The 19748-nt window shown below is 42.1% G+C and overlaps 2 protein-coding genes across 7 annotated transcripts in view; one reads left to right on the forward strand and one right to left on the reverse strand.

Annotated features, from left to right (window-relative positions):
• The window catches only part of LOC135237172 (protein-glutamine gamma-glutamyltransferase 2-like), a 33731-nt gene extending 32317 nt beyond the window's left edge, over positions 1-1414 (reverse strand). The window contains exon 1 of one of the 3 annotated variants that reach the window (XM_064303998.1): positions 1250-1326. In XM_064303998.1, the coding sequence (XP_064160068.1) occupies positions 1250-1259 (10 nt within the window). In that variant the 5' untranslated portion in view covers positions 1260-1326. Of the gene's footprint in view, positions 1-1249 lie in introns of all 3 variants that reach the window. The other 2 variants (XM_064303999.1, XM_064303996.1) reach the window with 2 other exon arrangements.
• A 7953-nt stretch (positions 1415-9367) lies between these two features.
• On the forward strand, positions 9368-19313 carry dnase1l1 (deoxyribonuclease I-like 1). Of its 4 annotated transcripts, none has more exons than XM_064304773.1 (9): positions 9368-9401; positions 13351-13451; positions 13891-13979; positions 15673-15762; positions 16113-16225; positions 17370-17482; positions 17634-17791; positions 17924-18020; positions 18472-19313. In XM_064304773.1, the coding sequence occupies exons 1-9, from the start codon at positions 9383-9385 to the stop codon at positions 18595-18597; spliced, it is 906 nt and encodes a 301-aa protein (XP_064160843.1). In that variant the 5' UTR covers positions 9368-9382; the 3' UTR covers positions 18598-19313. The 4 variants fall into 4 exon arrangements, with proteins under 4 accessions (XP_064160843.1, XP_064160842.1, XP_064160844.1 ...); XM_064304772.1 differs by lacking the exon at positions 9368-9401 and adding an exon at positions 9747-9914 and having other exon boundaries at positions 13277-13451; XM_064304774.1 differs by lacking the exon at positions 9368-9401 and adding an exon at positions 9772-9914.
• Positions 19314-19748: the final 435 nt, after the last annotated feature.

Below are 19748 nucleotides of genomic sequence, written 5' to 3' on the forward strand. Positions count from 1 at the left end.
CCCATAGAAAATTTGTGGACTGAAGTGAAAACGCGTGTTCGAGTAAGGAGGCTCATAAACCTGACTGAGTTACACCAGTTCTGTCTGGAGGAATGGACAAAAATTCTGGCAAAGTATTGTGAGAAGCTTGTGGAAAGCAACCCCAAGCGTTTGATTCAAGTTAAGCAATTAAAAGGCAATGCCACCAAATACTAACAAAGTGTATGTAAACTTTTGACTCACAGAAAATCTGGCATAGTACATAAAAGCTGAAATAAATCTGTCTCTATTATTTTGAAATGACCTCTTATGGAAATAAAGTAGATACCCTAATTGACTTAACATAGGATATGTGTGGTAAAAAGAAATGTGTGGAGTTGCAGAAAATTGAGTTTGAATGTCTAGCCTCGGTGTATGTAAACTTTTGGCCTCAACTGTATGTTTACAATACAAATGTATTGGTGCATTTGTTACTCACATGCAGCTGTAGAGAGCAGAGCCTGGGGCATTACCTACTACAGTAAGTGAAGGCACTTATTTCCCATCCTTGGGTAAACAAAGAAGGCACTAGAGAATTCAAACATGCCTGTCCCTTTTTTCAACTGGCAATGTGGCACCTTACGTCTTTACACTATACAGAGATGTTAGGTGGTGTATAAAATGGTCGATTTTGTTTTATTGCAAAATGTTTTTTTAAATTGTACTTTTTAAAACCCGAGTATATTAAAACCCAGCTACTTGGAGACTTTGACTCAAGTATTTTTTTTTTTAATAGGTGACTTGCACTTCTACTAGGGTAATTATTTAATCATTGTATCTTTACTTCAACTCAAGTATGATATTTGAATACTTTTACCACCACTGTCAGCGTGTTAGAGTAGGGGAGAGTCATAGCTTATTTGTTCACAAAATATTTAGCCTGGAACTATGAAATTTTACTTCAAACAGCTTTGACATGTCAGTAGTCTAGTCATTAGTCGTTTCAATTATATTCAAAACTTGCGAAATAATTGTAACAGTAAATGAAAACACCCCCTACACCCTATATTGTGAAACACGATAGGGTTCCAGCAGCTATGCAGCTTGGACCCCTAATAGTAATAATAACAATTTGTTGTATCAGTAGTAGCATTAGTTGAAATCTGTAATCATCATGCATTTGTTCATTTGAAAGGTTTTTTTAATGTTTAAAAAAAAAAAAAAAATTTTAAACGCAGTTCTTTCATACAGAACTTTGTCTGGAAGCTGGATGCAGCTGTAGTTGACTCACCAGAGGTCATCTTGGGGCAGCAGTGCTGGAGAGTCAGTGTCTTCTCTCTAAAGCCACTCTTCTCTGTGGGATGTCTCAGGGACTGGGTAAGGGTGGTGCGTGGTGGATGTTTATAGTGTGTGTGTAACCCTGCCCCTTTCAGGGATGGTCGCTGTAGCCCTGCATGCTAATTGAAAGTTAGACTGGCTGTATGTAGCTTTAGGGATACCTGTTCTAGGCTTACCTGACAAATTAAACGCACATTTCCTTAAATGAAAATCTTTCATTCTGCTGCTGCACTGTTAAGCTGACAGTGCGGCAATGATGCAGTATTTAACAGAAGAAGCCTGGGGCAACTGTCAATCAATATGCATTTCACGCAGCAGTGTTACGCTCACAGATGAAGCCTGAGAACTTATAACATACTGCCCTTTAAATGCATAGTTAAATGTTCATGTTAGTTAAGCTCTAACTACGGTCATACGCTTTGCTGCACGTCGCTCTGGATAAGAGCGTCTGCCAGATGCCTGTAATGTAATGTAATCTAATGTAACTGTTTATTTATTTTTTTTGTGTGTTTTTCGTGAACACTTTGTGCATGCCCCCTAGTGGTCAGGATGCTGGCATCCTGAGATTGGTGAATTCAGTTGCGCCAAGCTGTTGAAAGGATACAGGATATCCAAAATGCTGACTTCTGACTCATTCCTAGTCTTCTTAATCCCAGTCATTTTCATACTGTTTTTGGCACAGGCTGGAAAGGTGATATGAACTCAAAATTTGCGATGTTTTAGCATAGCAAATGACTCAGGCTGGATACAGTAGGCCTCATCTTGATGAGTAGATGCCGTTAGATTGTTGTATTCCTGTTTAACCCTATAATTCCTCACAGAAGTAAAAAAAAACATTAGGGACTGTCCAACTGCAGTTTATTCAAGTCATTTTCATATACTGTTTTGGGCACAAACTGGAAGGGCGCCAGGAAATCAAAATTTGCAAAATTTTATCATAGCAAACAACTCAAGCTTGATACAGTTACACTTGTCTTGATGAATCCATGCTGTGTGATGCCTGTTTTCACCCATAACACCCTGTACTTTTCAATGCAAATGCGTTTTAAATAACATTAGGCCCTGTCCAATTGCAAAATGTCCATAATTTTCTTTAAAAATATTTTCTATATTCTGGACACAACCTGGAAAGATGCTAGGAGGTTGTGTCCAGAATTCACTCCCTGCTAGTGCAGGGGAGTGCCTCAAACAACATATCCCAAATGCTGGCTCATTCCTTAGGCCCATGCAGAAATTATTTCTTTCAGATCCTTCTGAGAACAGGCCTGTTTGTCACCAGTTTAAAAACTGACCATTTTCTGAAAAAAAAAGGCTTAACATGACTATTCTGCACCCCCGCACTCTTAAAAGGGTTCCTAAAGGATCCTCTGTGTCTTCATAGAGGAACCCTAACTAGTTTAAGGGTTCTTTGTTGGGCAAAATGGTTCAATCTGGGAGCTTTCACTCATTTCACAGCTACCCAGAGTTCTATAAAGAACTAAAAAGGGTTTAACAGCAGAGACTAGCCAAAGCACCCTTTTTCTGGGAGTGCAGATGCATAATAAACGCATATTGGTTGTATAGAAAGCATTCAATGTTTGTCAGATCTACAAGCAATATAAGCCAGACCCTCATAAAACATAGGACAAGTTCCTGAAGTTAGACACTATCATGACTAGTATGACTTCCAGACAAAATATCCTGTTTTGAACATTCACATGTTGGATTTGGAATGGGTATACTGCTTCTAGACATTTACCAGGCTGTCCCATGGCCTATATATTGGATTTAGACACTATATACTGTTTCTGGACAAAGAGAGCCCCTACTGGTGTACATTCCTCATATAAGAAAAGCTGAGGACAGTGTCTGAATGATGTATTATATACTGTACCTCAAAATGGATCCAAAATCAGGACACTGGCCCATGCAGCGATATTGAGTCTCATTGGCAATATATTTGCATTCAGAATGATCCCAGAAGCCATATGCAAGTCCAGGCTGAACAGACAGCTAGGCATCACCAGATGTTCAAGGACTGTTGAGCTAGCAAGTCATACAGGATGTTACCTAGTATCTGATACCTTACTTTCAGTGGCATTGCTCAGATATGCCTGGACAGTACCATGTCAGATATCAAATAACTTACTTTAAGTGGCATTGCTGTTGTCAAACAGGGTCGGTTTAAGGCACAGTTGCTCTGGATACTGCAGTTCACACCAGGATGTGAGTTATCCCCACATTTTTTCAACACACAATCATTTGCATTGGACTCGTCTTTATCCAAACCTAAAAGTGATAATGCTCCAACACTTGTTCTCTCTTCAGGACCAACAGCATTGCTCATGCTAGTGTACACTGTAAATGTTTGGTGTTAAAGCAACTTTTACAGAGTACATATGGTCCCTATTAGACTCATAAGTACTGTTGTATTTGAAATAACACTGGACAGGACAGGGATGTGTTTTTCCCTGTGGCTGAAATAGCAACCCGTATCTCCCCCTGTATACTCATTCTGACTGATTATTGTGTTCTCTAATATCTATTATCAACTACAGGTGCTTCCATTAACCATCTCATAGTATGCATATCTGTGTGTGTGGTAAATATTGACTCTTCTCTAATGCACATAAGTTCTAGAAATAAGCATGTGGCGTAATGGTAAATGGACTGCATTTATATAGCGCTTTTATCCAAAGCGCTTTACAATTGATGCCTCTCATTTTGCCAGAGCAGTTAGGGGTTAGGGATTAGGTGTCTTGCTCAAGGACACTTCGACACGCCCAGGGCGGGGTTTGAACCGGCAACCCTCCGACTACCAGACAATCGGTCTTACCTCCTGAGCTATGTCGCCCCATCATGTGTGCTCATATTTCTTCAAGTTGGATTCAGCAGCTTCCCAAGGTAAGTCAAGTCATTACTTAATTTAAAAAATTTTAAGATGTCACTTTTTGAGATTATTGTATCAAATATATTTAACAAAATCATAATGTTTCAATTTTTTAAAGAAATTGAGGTAGACTATATTCTGGAAGCTGGGTGTGTGAGTAGCTGGTGGTTGCCTTGGGAGATAAGGTAACAATGAGGTGAGATGGTGTTACCTGGAAAATTGTTGAATGTGTGTGTAAATTCTTTCTTTGCACTGTTGTGCTTTAACACATTCCTTAAAAACGTGAGGTACCTTACACATGCACACCATCTTGAATAACTGATAGCCATTTTTATTTTCTGAAATATCTGTGGTAAATATCAATTTCAATCCAGGGTAGATGTGTTGATTGCATTGCTTGACAGTTTCGTTGACTGCCCAGAAAGATGTCTCCTGTCATTTATTGGCTCATGAAATCAGCAAACATTGCTCTCACCGGGTCCCTATACCTCTAAGTATAATAATAGCCGCACATCGCCTGATAGCTTGGCATCACCAGGGGGACTCAACACAAAAACAACTGTTTCTGTAAGATGGTAAAACATACATGCATGTAAATTCCATGGGGGAAAAAATCTCATTGCCATTGTCTTTTGTCTCCTATTCATCTTTTGAGCTCAAATCTGAATATATATCCCAACATCCTGGTAAGCTTGACTGATGTTGTAGCTGGAGATATTCAATGAGAAGGCACGTGACCAAGGAATAGTGAAATCACCCTGATGAACTTCCAGGGAGCGAAACCTTCTCCGGTAGGTGTCGGCAGTTATCTCATACTTGGTGAGAATGGCCCTGTCAGACCTCTCAGAATCGGCGATGTCCATATGCTCTACATCAGTGATAACCAACCCTGTTCCTGGAGATCTACCATCCTGTAGGTTTTCATTCTAAACCTAACAAAGCACAGCTTATTCAACAGCTAGATATCTTGTTGAGCTAATTAGTAGAGTTAGGTGTGCCAAATTAGGGTTGAAATGAAAACCTACAGGATGGTAGATCTCCAGGAACAGGGTTGGTTACCAATGCACTACATGCTGTGCCTGTGAGCAGAGGAACTAGTTGGACAGCCCACTCCTCTCTGGGCCAGAGAGTGCTTCTGAGGATTGTTTATACTGTTTATTAAATTGTATTGAATCTATTAAGTAGCTATATTAAATATTGCCGACCCTCGTGATTTTGCTCCAAAATTCACATTACACATAGCTACCGCCTACAGAAGCTGAGGAGAGTTATTAGCTGGTTTGTCCGTCCTCGATATTGCAACTCTTTTGAGGTCGGTGAGAGAACAGTTCACCATCGAATGGCATAACGTGAGCCTGAAATCTTAGGGCAACAGACGGTTGTTTTGGTAGGTATCTGAACTACGCGCTGTCTCTGTCCACACCTGCCGGTGCTAACCTCCTGCTCACCCACTCTGGGGTGAACAGCAGCCTCTTCAGCTGTGTGAGGGAGAACAGATGAACACCACATTCTACACCAAGAAAATGAGAGCCGAACATATTTTACAACAAAGGGCTTATGTGCTTGCCAGTGCATAAATGCAACATCTTTCACAACAAAGTAATCATTATTTTAAATCCTAAACCATGCGGAAATAATTTAGAACACGTCTTCTGATTTCATTTTAGATATTAGAAAGCTTCCTTATATGACTTCAGGGTTTGTGATCTAACATTAGGCAATTTAGGTTAAATAAACTGATCACCTGATACTGATACCTGCAGTAGTATACTTAGGCCAGTAATTGTGAAGTTCTTTTGAGTTTCAGTAGATGTATGTTTTTTAATGAACAGCTAGCATGTCATAGTTACTTTCATTTCCACCACACTGTTGTAATTCTATGGTGTATTGTTAAAAAGGTTCAATTCTGACACCACATGGTGTAAACTTGTTATGGCATATCAATTCAGACAGAGTATATTAAATATTTAGCAAAGTGAATTATTGTACCACTGCAGCTTCCACACCCTCACCATATTCACACTGCCTGGGGCTGCCGCCCTGACCAGCTGTGGCCAGCCATTATAGGGCCAGATCATCATGGAAACAGGGGGGCCTGGAGATGATTGGAAATTACTGAAAGCTTTAATCACAATGTGTTTGAAAAAGGGAGTTTTGTGGAAAAAGTTCTTGGGGAACTAAAAACTTTTCACTTTTTGATTGTTTTTATTGTTTTCAACACCACCTGACTCCAAATACATAATACAATATAAATGTTTTGTCAGATTTAAGCAAAGCATACATGTGTTAAATGCCTAAAACAAGCAAGCATAGGTTAGGTGAGTGTATTGAAATGCGTGTTAGTTGGTTCTGTTAGTTTGCTTTGCCTAAATCTATTTCTCACAACTTTTGCATGCAATGCAATGCTGTGTACTCATAGCCTGCACAGAATACCGATAACTTTTAACATAAAGTAAATAAATATCCCTGGACTCAGACTAGTTTAAAAAAAAGTTTTTATCTTGTTTAATTGGATTAAGGACAAACCCCATACAGTTACACAGTGATATAGATGTATATATTTTTAAAGTTCAGGCCCATGGACTGATTGACTGCCAGCCTAAAACAGAATGATAAGTTTATTAAGGTCTGGGGACCATTGCTAAACTCCCTTCCAAATGAATCAGTCTCACCATTACAAAGGGGAAGAAATTACTTGTAGTGGTGCTCCCCATGAAAGTCTTGAAAGGGCTGGTAATCCTTGTTTGTAGGATATTTATTTTAAGTCTGGTTTCTGTCTATGTACAAGCAGGTATGATGAGTGTCACATTTCTACAGTATGTGTACTGTACTGTGATGTACCTGAGGCCTGAGAGAATGCAGCTATTATTATTACCACACATTAATATTACTACCTTTTATCTTTTTTCCTCTTACTGTGACCCCGATTGTGAACTGTGAATATAATGCACATAAAATGTGTTTTGTGATCCCCATACTGTTAAACTGAATTAAATTAAAAAAATTTTAAATTCAGTGGGATCCATTGGGATTCATGGGGAGATCAAGTGCTGGAAACCTTCTTCCTTTTGTGGCCAGAAGGGTGTGCCACAGCTCAGTCTACAATGTTCTGTGTTGTATCCCTCATTCAAAAATCAGGGCGAGTTTTGTATCAGCGTTTTATTGCCTGACATATTTAACATTACAGTTTGATTCAGATCTATCCTTTCAGGCCCACATTAATACTATCAGACAAGTTGCCTACTTCTACCTAAAGAACATAACTAAATTAAGGAAGATGTTGTCCCCCCAGGATGCTGAAAAAAAATGGTTCATGCATTTGTATCCTCTCAGCTTGATTACTGTAACATTGCACTGTCAGTTTGCACCAACTCGGCCTTGAAACGTGTACAACTTGTACAGAATGCAGCTGCTAAGGTCCTTAGTAGAACTAAGAAATGGGAACATATCAGTCCAGTGCTTAAATCTCTTCACTGGCTGCCTGTCAAATCTAGAATCAATTAGATCTTGCTGTTAACGAATAAAGCTCTGACCGGTTTAGCCCCTGCTTATCTCAGTGAGTTACTTATTCCTTACTCTCCTCCAAGGTTACTTCGTTCTCAAGATGCTGGTTATGTGAAAAATTCATGTGTATCTCAAATTACAATGGGCGGTAGAGCCTTCTCTCATAGAGCTCCTGTTTTATGGAACAATCTCCTTACGTATATGCGGGCTTCAGACACACTCTCTGCCTTTAAGTGTGGGCCGAAAACTTCCCTCTTTAGTCAGTCCTATAGTTAGCCATTCCTGTAGTCCTATAATCCTGTCAAATGGTCATGTATAATCATGGAGTCTATGAAAGTAAACACTGATGCCTGGGCTCGGTAGGGACCTTAGCATTAAGTGTTAAGCTCGCATCAACGGAGCGGACACGCTAGTTAGCTTAACCTCAAGTGTCAAGAAGGCCCTATGGAGTTGACACACTAGGTAGCTTAGTGTCCACCTGACCATAACCCTGTCTTCTCTGTTTCTCTTTCTCTTTCCATGGGGCTCCCATCCCCTACCTTGCCTTGAGTCCACAGACCGCTCCAGTCTGTTTCCTCGGCCTGTATCCACGGGATCGCTCCAGTCTTTTGCTTCATGGTCATGGACTGTTTCAGCCGTGTTCCTCCCCTGCCCATGCCCTGACGCAGCCTGGAGCTCCAGATCCATCATCCGGCTCCTCTAAACTGCACTATTCTAACTATACCATTTGGTCTTCTGGTATTCCTGTTAGCTTTCACCTCAGATGTTACCTGTTCAACCCATTTATTTGCTGTCTGCTTATCACCAGGCTGACCAGTGGAGGATGGTCATGCATCTTAACCTTTGGAAGCAAAACAGCCCCACAACATCAGATCCATCACCACCACACTTCAGAGTGGGGAATACATTATTTTCTGCATGACCATCCCTCTTTTTACACCAAACACACATCTGCTGTTTGTGGCCTAAAAGCTCTATTTTTGTCTCATCTGACCATGGAACCTGGTTCTAAGCATGGCATGGAACCAAAATACAAAATTCTCTTAAGGGCATGTTCGTCACATCCCAGGTTGCTTAAACAAGTGGAGATGTGTATTTTCAGGCATTTAGCTATTTTTCAGTAGCTGCTGTCTAAGACAACTTTTAGTGTGTTCTCTGTACTTCCCCATGTTGATACAACATGACTAAGGGAGTTTTGCATGTGTCACCTCATATGTATACCCCAGTGAAACAATAAGTCATGGATGACCACTAACTGAGTTCCTAAAGACTTGCATGAATGTGTACAAAAGTTGTTATTGTAATTGTTAATATACTACTACATTTTAATCATAAGAAGTTTTAGGATTCCAATAACTGGGACATGCATGTTTTTCAGAATACCATTTATTTGTTGATGAAGAAATGCATTTTCTTTTCTGAATTTTACCTCAATAAAATGCTAGATTTCTATCATATTTTGAGTGCAAGGTCTCGCTGATAATTGAAATTTATCAGTGTTTTTGCTCATTTCTACCAAGGGTGCCAACAATTCCAGACGGCGCTGTATGAAAGGTCTGAGCTGGACTGTTCGTAACTCCGTCCCCGGCTGGCCCAAGTTGTGTATGTGTTATTTTTAATCCCTTCTTCCATCCTAAATTAGGCTTCAAGACAGAGGTTAAAGCAGCCAGAGGCAGAAATGAGACAACATATCACGCGAAACATAGCGGTGCCATGCTTTTTCAAATATTTGGTAAGTTTTCTGCACTGTCTTGTTTTTCAGTTTTCTTTCATTTACTTTGATGTTATAAAATAATTAACCACACACGATAAAAAATGATCAGGTAATGATCATTTTATGGTAAACGTGACTGGACGAATGGCCTCTTATGCATATTTTAATGCATCCGTTGTTAATCATAGGACATACATATTGTACTTGCCTATATTGTTATAGCCTATGAATAACAGAACACGTCTGATGCGATCTCACCATTTTTCATTTGACCAAACAAAAAATGACGGAGTTCTTTTGTCTACCGTATTGTAGTCTCGAATTTCTATTTTCCACATATATCCATCCGTTTTTCCTTCTTTCTTCCTTCCTCTCGGCTCCGTAGCCTATGTTATTCGTTATTGACACGGCTGCCGAAAGGCAACCCCCCCCCCCCCCAAAAAAAGAGGGTGGGACAGGAACTAGAAGTTAAAAAAAGCGCTAGTACACTGTGAACTCTGGGCTTTCAGCTGGATTGTGGCTAAAAATAAGGTAGGTTAACGCCATTTCTTGAATGTCTACATGTTTTATATTTATTTCCTCTTCATACGATAATCTTTCTTGTTGGCTGGCGTGCGCACTAAGTCAAGATGGAAAAACTATCACCACTAGGCTATTTCTGTTACATTACACTACATTACATTTATTTGCCAGACGCTTTTATACAAAGCGACGTACAATAATTGCATGCTATTCTCTTGTTTCTTAGTTTTCCACAAAGTTCGTGGGAGGTCTTGTAGTGAAGGACGACACTTAAATGGGCCGTTTAGTTTCAATTATTCTGTCCTCAAGTGCGTTTTGCAACGTTACATTCCCTGTCAGTCAATACGAGATAGTTGAGGACAGCCGACCTGCATAGCGCGTGAATTGGCAGGCATAGGATCAACCAGATGCTTTGCTTATCGGCGGCGATCGCGCTGTACCTGAAACATCGGCATTGTTTTCTGAAGGCAACCACTGTGTATGGAGTTTTGCGCTTCCGTAGGGTACAGATTAAGAGCCATTTCTCGTCGGAACTGCTCGTTTGCAAGCCCGCCCGCCTTTTAAGCGGCTGACATTTACTTATAATTGTATTTCCCTGCGGACGCTAACCGATTCGCCGGAGTCGAATGAGAGCATTCTAAACAAATAGGAATAACCTTTGGGCCCAACGCCAGCTTAGTAGCCTACAAACACTTACAAACACTTCTGTAGCTTTACCGGTGCTTGCCGGGTTGTAGTCATAGGTCAGTGCAGTTAAACTCAGTTTACCAATGTTTATTCACTGAACTTCATGTTTACCATTGTTTATGAATGAGCAACCTGCAAATTACTATTAAATGGAATTGGAGTGATGGAAAATAATTTAAAATATTTATTACTCATCAGTTTGTTTCTGCATCAACTTTTTGGCCTTTGTCCTTTTTTAAGGACTCTGATTAACAAACTCGCACACATGCGTGGACACACCTACTTAGAAAGATGAGGAGGAAGGGAGTGTGTGTACTGAAACCAGTCTTGTTGGAAATGCATTTTATTTATGTTTTTTGCTAACACATTCAATCTAAAGTATATTTGTCTTATTCATTTAGAAGTAATCCAATAGTAATCAGATTAGATTCCACCTTTTCAGTAATCCAAAATATTTAGTTGCTAATTAGACTTTAGTCATATAATTTGTAATCGATACTGGATTACATTTTCCAATTAATCAGCCCAACATATGAAAGTGTTTTCCAACCAAGTCCAAAAGTTAGCTAGCTGTGATTGGTGAAAGCAAGGCTCTCCCTGTGTAAAAACGAACATGCGGAAATTCTGTGTTGAAATCCTGTATTGCTCAATAGAACCATTTTTGCTATGAAATATAGACTATCCTCGTGACTTGACCTAAATGCTAACGCCGTCACCGGCCGTTGAATGGTAGGCTTATGTGTTACAGGCACATACTGTGCCACATAAACAGCTTCGAGCGATCAGGTGAGCACGGTGTCAGCGATTCATGTTGTCAGTTGCAGATGTGAACTGTGTGCAAGGGCGATGTCGTCACTCTTTGTTGTTTGGTGAATTTCATGTCTGGAACACAATGTCATTGTGCAACCGGAGCTGGTTTCCGAACATGCTGCCAACCGATAGCTGTGAGCTACAGTTAGTCAGCTATTGTTTTTTTTTGAGGATCCTGTCGTTCTGTTGCGCTTGTGTTATTAAACTAGGTCACCAAACCATAACTCATTTAATATTTTTATTCAAAATTCACATGCTCAATGTCAAACATTGGTCAAAGGCAAAAAAAAATTTTTTGAAATGGATTAGTATATACTGTATATTTATGCCAGCAAAATATTTTTAAAGACAAAATTGAATTATGTTTCTTGCGTAAGTATACTCACATTAGTATTTGGTGGAACTGCTTTTCACAATCACAACTGTAACTGCTTTAAGTATTTTTGGGGAACATTCTACCAACTGTGTACTCTAGTTAGGGCGATTTTCACCTATTCTTCTTAGCTGATCTATTCCAGCTCTCTCAGGTTGTTTGGACCACATTTTCAAGTTGTGCCACAAAATGACGATGGATTTGAGGCCTGGACTTTGACTGGGACACTCAAGGACATTTATCTTTTCATCTTTGATCTGCTCCAGTGTGGTTTGGCCTTGTGCTTTGGATGGTGGTCCTGTTGAAAGGTGGATTTTCTCCCCGTTCCAGGTCTTTAGCAGACTGAGACCAGTTTTCTGTCAGTATTTGCCTATAATTTGCACTGATCAGTGTCCTAGTGCCTGTTGAAGAGAATCACCCCCATAGCATGACACTGCCTCCACTGTGCTTCACTGCAGGGATGGTGCTTAGAGGTACATGTGCAGTGTTAGGTCTGTATAAGAGGGACGTGTGCAGTGTTAGGTCTGCTAGGCTGGCAGGCAGAGTTATTTAGAGTATCTTTTGTCGGCTCCTGGATTGAGCTGAAGTCAGTGTAAAGGGTGGGTGTGGGCCCTACTCATCTGTACATGACCAGTTACTCAAGCATGAAGATGGCTGCCTCTGAGTGGCTCTTACAGCGCTGACTAATTGAAACAGGGAACCTGTTCTCCTGGCAGCACATGGAGATTTTTATATTGAGTGTCTTGGCCCATAAGTTTTCAACGCTGCATCTTTCTGTTGAATGTCTTTACAGCTATAAAGCATTTAACACCATGTATTTGTCACTAAAGTCCATGTTTCTTTGTTGTTAAGGCTTAGCTAAACATCAGTGACATCTCAGCTTGACCGTGTTCAAAGCTATGTAGATTTATGCAAATGGAAAAGCTTTGTCCTCTTTCTTAGTACAATTATTTCTTTCAAACTGGCTTGTTCTGAATTTGACTGTTCAAGTCACTGCGTGTCTTTCAGACTAGTGGAATTTCCAGTAATACCAAGTTGCTTTTTGCACAATTTTTCTTTATGGGGGCAAGCCTGTGTGTGTCTGCTTGCATGAGGTACTCTGCGTGTACTCTGCGTGCGTGTATGAGGTGCTTTGCGTGTGTGTGTACGTGTATGAGGAACTTAGCGTGCTACACACAGTCCAGTGCAGTCCTACACGCAGTCCAGTCCAGTCCTACACGCAGTCCAGTGCAGTCCTACATGCAGTCCTACACGCAGTCCAGTGCAGTCCTACACGCAGTCCAGTGCAGTCCTACACGCAGTCCAGTGCAGTCCTACATGCAGTCCTACACGCAGTCCAGTGCAGTCCTACACGCAGTCCAGTGCAGTCCTACACGCAGTCCAGTGCAGTCCTACACGCAGTCCAGTCCTACACACAGTCCAGACAGTCGAGAGGGATTTGCCCCATTGGAGACAGTAGTCCAGGTATGTTCATTTCTCTCTTTCTCTCTCCTTACTGCAGCTGAAGGATGAGGTGTGGCTTTCCTCTACAGTGCTTCCTCCCCTTCCATCTCCTCCTCTTCCTCTGCCCCCTAGGACCCCAGCTGAGCCTTGGCTTAAAAATCTGTGCCTTCAACGTCCAGAGCTTCAGTGACTCCAAGGCGTCCAAACCGAAGGTTATGCACAACCTCGTCCGGGTGAGAATGGCCCCCTTGCACTCCACCCCCACCCCCCCCGCCCCGAGGGATGAACTGCAGGGCTTTTTTGGGGAAAACAACCTCTACTTTAAATTCAGTTCTCCAGAGTCAGTACTGAACAGGTTGCTACACATTCAAAGATCTGCATATACATTCTGTATTATGACGCTAAAATATTCAGACAGTTTGTCATACTGCCTTCATCCATTAAACAGCATGTTTATTATCTTGGCCTTATAAGTATATGCAACCTTAAGTGATTATCAAAGATGGGCTGGTTTGGGAAATGGAAATTTCAGATCCTGTTTTCAGTCAGCTCAGTAAACAGTTCCTAAATGGAGAAAATCCAGGAACTACTAAGTTTCGGTAGTAGTCCTCTTCTGTCGGCAGTTGTTCGGAGTTTTACTGCATGTGCGTGAGACGCTTGCTTTTCCGTCAGATTGTGTCTCGCTGCGATGTGTGCCTGCTTCAAGAGGTGAGAGATGCGCAGCACACTGCCGTTAGAAAGCTGTTGGATTCGCTCAACAGGTAAGCCAACGACGAGCACTGAGCGGGTCTGCCAAATGCAGTCCTGGTATGGGACACGTGGTGTTCTGTCTGTCCCATCTCTGTCCTAGTATGGAGCACTACAGCAGAGATGTTCACTTGAATTTCAGAGATGTAAGAAACCCCTCAGATACACCAAACGGTGCGTCAAGGTCACCAACTGCAAGAAACCAGAGCTTTTCACATTGAGGTCACCAACTGTAAGAAACCGCTCAGATACACCAAGTAGCGGAAGTATCTGAGAGGCCAAGGAACGTGTCTAGTCTTACCCAGTGTTATTGGAACGGGATTAATGCAACATTGTCTCAGTTATTTGACTCAAAGAATAATGTTTTAACCTTTCCTCTGTGCTAACAATTATGCACAGACGGAGCAGACTGCTGTCCGCCAGTAGTGTGGCTTTCTACGAATCGTTATCTAACTTGGTAGATGCGGAAATGTCTTTGGCTTGTGTAGCCTGCATAAATACAATTGTGTATCCTGCTACGACACTAGTGTGTAGGCGAGTGACTACCCTAAGTTCTGTGTGTATGCTAGGACCTCAAAACTGCTCGGTGTGCAATAGTAAGAGTCAAAGAGGAATACCAGGTTAAAATGAATGTAGTTTATTGTTCAGTGTGTCTAGTAATAATGACAATATAATGGTGCAAAATGTGAGTGGTGAAATGGCTATACGTGTAAATGGTTTATATGCACAAGAGACCGTGTCGATGAGTCTCCCCGAACCATTGCACTTCTCTCCTTATACTCAAAAAGATCAAAGCGAAACACCAAGTCATCAAATGAAGACACAATCATGGCATGACAGTATAGATCAGTGATCCTGCTTGTAAGCATATCACACTGGGTTAACCTTTGTATCTGGCTGGGTGCAAACCCATTGGTACAGTTATCAAGATCTTTAGTCAGCACCCCACCACTAAAGACACCAACTTGTTCCCCATGACATCAGTTTTCCAACAATACAAAACATGATTGTATCATGGAGAACCTGAAGTTCACATAATGCTGATTCAATCGGATGTTCTGCAACTGAGCTCTGTCTCTTAATCTCACTCCCTGTCAGCACAGTAAAGTCTGTTTTACTTTGAGGACCCGATAAGAGGCCGACTTCTGTGAACTTCCCTTTAAAAAATCTTGAACATAGATGTTCATTACACTACCAGAGTGGTTCATTAGACTTTCAGCAGAATATGTTCATCAGTTTCGTGATAAATGCTAAAGAAGACCAAGCAGTAGTGTTTCCCTTGGGAAGGGAGGGTGCACAAATTACTGAAAATGGGGGTGTGAATAACTGCCATATTTTTGGAAAAGAATTTGCTAAATTGTCTTTGAATTAAGTAATATTTTCCCAATTTTTGTAGCATATAACAGAACTCATTACTTATATTATTTATTTTATACAGCCTTCTTTGCTCATCTTTATCAAAGGAGGGTCTTAGGATTAAGTAATATTTTTCCCATTTTTGTAGCATATAACATAACTCATTGCTTGTATAGTTTATTTTATACAGCCTGCTTTGCTCATCTTTATCAAGGGAGAATAAAGCATACCATATTTGAAAACTGTTACTCTCTTTGGACAATTAAGAAGGATAGCATTGTTTAAGAAAAATGTTTAAAAGACATGTACCCCCCCCCCCCCCTTGTCCTTCATCTGTTCCCTGCCTTGTAGGTATGATGAGAAGTATCATTATGATTATGTGGCCAGTGAGCGTTTGGGCAGATCATCTACTTACCAGGAGCAGTATGTCTTTGTGTACAGGTGAGAGCAGACCTCATCAGTACATATGACAGCATACACCCATGCTTTCAGAACTCTCCTCCCCGATCCCTCTCTCTGCCCTCCTCCTCTTCTGTTCCCATTCCCTCTCTCTACTTCTGCCATTCCAATCTCATGTATGCTTTGTACTTATTCCTATTTTTCTCTGTCTCTCCCCCTCCCTCTCCCACAACCTCACTCATTTTTTCCCACACCCTATCTCTGGAGGAGGAGGGATTCAGTCAGAAGGTTCCTCTCTCCATTGTTCAATAGCACCCCTGTAGTGGATCTGGTCCCTGTGTTCTGGGGGGAGGTGACTTGTGTAGTTATGCTCTGTCTGTCTCCCCCTGCAGGACAGGCTCGGTAAAGGTGCTGGATGAGTACCAGTATCCAGACAAGCAGGAAGGAGATGAAGGGGCCTTCTCCAGACCACCCTTCGTGGTCAAGCTTAAAGCACCCAAAACAGGTTTGTGACCAATGGCACCAGAAAGGGTGTGAGTGGCCCACGCACCTCTCTCTGCACAGTGAGAGTTTGTGAATAATACAGCTCTCTCTGCACAGTGAGAGTTTGTGAATAATACAGCTCTCTCTGCACAGTGAGAGTTTGTGAATAATACAGCTCTCTCTGCACAGTGAGAGTTTGTGATATCAGCTCTCTGCACAGTGAGTTGTGAATAATACAGCTCTCTCTGCACAGTGAGAGTTTGTGAATAATACAGCTCTCTCTGCACAGTGAGAGTTTGTGAATAATACAGCTCTCTCTGCACAGTGAGAGTTTGTGAATAATACAGCTCTCTCTGCACAGTGAGAGTTTGTGAATAATACAGCTCTCTCTGCACAGTGAGAGTTTGTGAATAATGCAGCTCTCTCTGCACAGTGAGAGTTTGTGAATAACACAGTTCTGTCTGCACAGTGAGAGTTTGTGAATAACACAGCTCTCTTGCACAGTGAGAGTTTGTGAATAATACAGCTCTCTCTGCACAGTGAGAGTTTGTGAATAATACAGCTCTCTCTGCACAGAGAGTTGTGATACGCACCTCTCTCTGCACAGTGAGAGTTTGTGATAATACAGCTCCTCTGCACAGTGAGAGTTTGTGAATAATCAGCTCTCTCTGCACAGTGACAGTTGTGAATATACAGCTCTCTCTGCACAGTGAGAGTTGTGAATAACACAGTTCTGTCTGCACAGTGAGAGTTTTGATACACAGCTCTCTCTGCACAGTGAGGTTTGTGAATAATACAGCTCTCTTGCACTGTGAGAGTTTGTGAATAATACAGCTCTCTCTGCACAGTGAGAGTTTGTGAATAATGCAGCTCTCTCTGCACAGTGAGAGTTTGTGAATAACGCAGCTCTCTCTGCACAGTGAGAGTTTGTGAATAACGCAGCTCTCTCTGCACAGTGAGAGTTTGTGAATAACGCAGCTCTCTCTGCACAGTGAGAGTTTGTGAATAACGCAGCTCTCTCTGCACAGTGAGAGTTTGTGAATAACGCAGTTCTCTCTGCACAGTGAGAGTTTGAATAACGCAGCTCTCTGCACAGTGAGAGTTTGTGAATAACGCAGCTCTCTCTGCACAGTGAAAGTTTGAGTAACACCACTCTCTCTGCGCAGTGATTGGAACATTCGTCCTGATCCCGCTGCACTCTTCCCCTAGCAATGCCACCAAAGAGATCGATGAGCTGTACGACGTTTTTGTTGACGTGCAAAAAAAGTGGAAAATTGAGGTAAGAGGCAGGTGAAGGAGGGAGAGGTGAAAGTGGAGGAAATGGTAAAAATGTGACCATTGTCTTTAAAATACAAACCGATTGTGATGGTGTGCGCATGTGATGTAGAGAACAATACTGTTGGTCTGACCCCCCCACCCCTCCCCATTAGAACGTAATGTTCCTGGGGGACTTCAACGCGGCCTGTGGCTACGTGGCCAAGAAGAACAGGAAGAACATCCGGCTGATGACGATGGACCGCTTCTACTGGCTGATTGGAGACGAGGTGGACACCACAGTGAGGGAGAGCACCAGCTGCGCGTATGACCGGTGAGCCACCGCTGCCCTCCGCTCTCACTGGAGCGGGTGTGTTGGAGTGTGTTGCGCTCTTGCCTGTGAATGGTGTGGTTTCGTTCAAGTGGTTGCCTTCTACTCTCCTCACCACCTCCTGCCTTTCCTCAGGTTCGTGGTCCATGGGGAAACTTTCTTAAGAGGGGTTGAGCCCTCTTCTGCTGGTGTCTACAAATTTGACAAGAAGTTCCATCTCAAAGAGGAAGAGGTCAGTGTTCTTCAACCCTCTCCTCCTCTGTCTGCCTTTAAAACTCCCCCCCCCCCCCCCCCCCCGATTCGTCCACAGAATGTTAAGATATTGTCCAAATGACACAATAACTTTGTGTCAAACAAATTGGTACATGGGGAGACATTAGACAACACAAAACGCCCACTGTGACAATGTTCTGGTGGAAAAAAACTGCCTTTTGTTGAAACGGGTAGCTGAAAGACCTATACTTGAGACAACCGCACTGGCGCCAGTGAGAAATGTCTCTCGACAAGGCCAGGAAGTGAGCTTCCAAAACAAGTTGGCCTCTTCTTGCGCACTGTTCACCATGAATGACCCCACTCCTTGTAATGTTGGTTAACTTCACATTGTGTGTGCAAGGCGTCAAGTGCTTGTGTGTCTGTATTTAAGGAATTGCGTGTGTGCGTGCGTGTGTGTGCGTGTATTTCAGGCATTAAGTTTGAGTGACCACTATCCCATCGAGGTGGATTTGAAGGCATCAGCACAGCGGCGATCAGAAGCGCAGCTCTCCCTCCTCTTCATCACTGCCTCCATCCTCTTCCTCAGCCTAGCCTGAACATGCACTGTGCAGAACACACACGCTGTGCATCGGGGTAAAGGCGGGTTCATCGGGGAACGTGCAAAATACATCCTGTCTTCTTCATCTCCTCATCTCCCTGGAGTTAAAGCACGTAGCTGTGCGTGTGTGTGCTTGCGTGTGTGTGCTTGCGTGTGTGTGCTTGCGTGTGTGTGCGTGCGTGTGTGTGCTTGCGTGCGCGCATTCGAGTGTGTGTGTATGTACAGTGACGCCTGGCTCTGACTGCATGCCCAGCAATGGCAAACTGTCTTAGGAGTTTTGATGAATTTTAAGTGCTGACTTATAAGACTGAGCTTTCGGACTTTCTATTGGCCGAGACCTCCTGTCATTCATGACAAATCTATGAAATGACTATGAGACATTGACTGGACTTTCCCTTTAGGGCATTGAGAAAATAGTGTGTGGTGCAGTAATATGTCCAAATGAGCACAGAGGGAATAAACCTCAGACTGTCTGGACTTGTGACCTTTGACCTTGCTCATGCCAAAAGCCTTCTAGGCCTTTATATGAAATTATTTTGTATACAGTTTTTTTTATTTTATTTTTTTTACTTTGGGTTTGTGTGTTTTAATGACGGAATAAAATTTCCGATGGTGCCTTATCTCAATATACTTATTTATGTCCATGTTTGTTTTTAGCCTGTTGTAAAATACATTCTGTTAGGGGAAATGCTAAATAAAACTTGTCAATGGGGATTTATTTTAAAATACAAAAATAAAACAAATTCAAAAAATCTTGGTTGAGTGATATATTGCAGAAATTTCTCCATTCAACAGTTGGGTGAGTGATCTGTTCAGCGGTGGGTGTGGGATCTGTTCAGAGGTGGGTGTGATCTGTTCAGCGGTGGGTGTGGGATCTGTTCAGAGGTGGGTGTGATCTGTTCAGCGGTGGGTGTGAGATCTGTTCAGAGGTGGGTGTGATCTGTTCAGCGGTGGCTGAGTGATCTGTTCAGTGGTGGGTGTGATCTGTTCAGCTGTGGCTGATCTGTTCAGCGGTAGCTGTGGGATCTGTTCAGCGGTGGCTGGGTGATCTGTTCAGAGGTGGCTGTGGGATCTTCAGCGGTGGCTGAGTGATCTGTTCAGCGGTGGGTGTGTGATCTGTTCAGCTGTGGCTGATCTGTTCAGTGGTGG

Source organism: Anguilla rostrata, chromosome 13 (genome assembly GCF_018555375.3).
Source record: "Anguilla rostrata isolate EN2019 chromosome 13, ASM1855537v3, whole genome shotgun sequence".
Classification (NCBI taxonomy): Eukaryota; Metazoa; Chordata; class Actinopteri; order Anguilliformes; family Anguillidae; genus Anguilla; species Anguilla rostrata.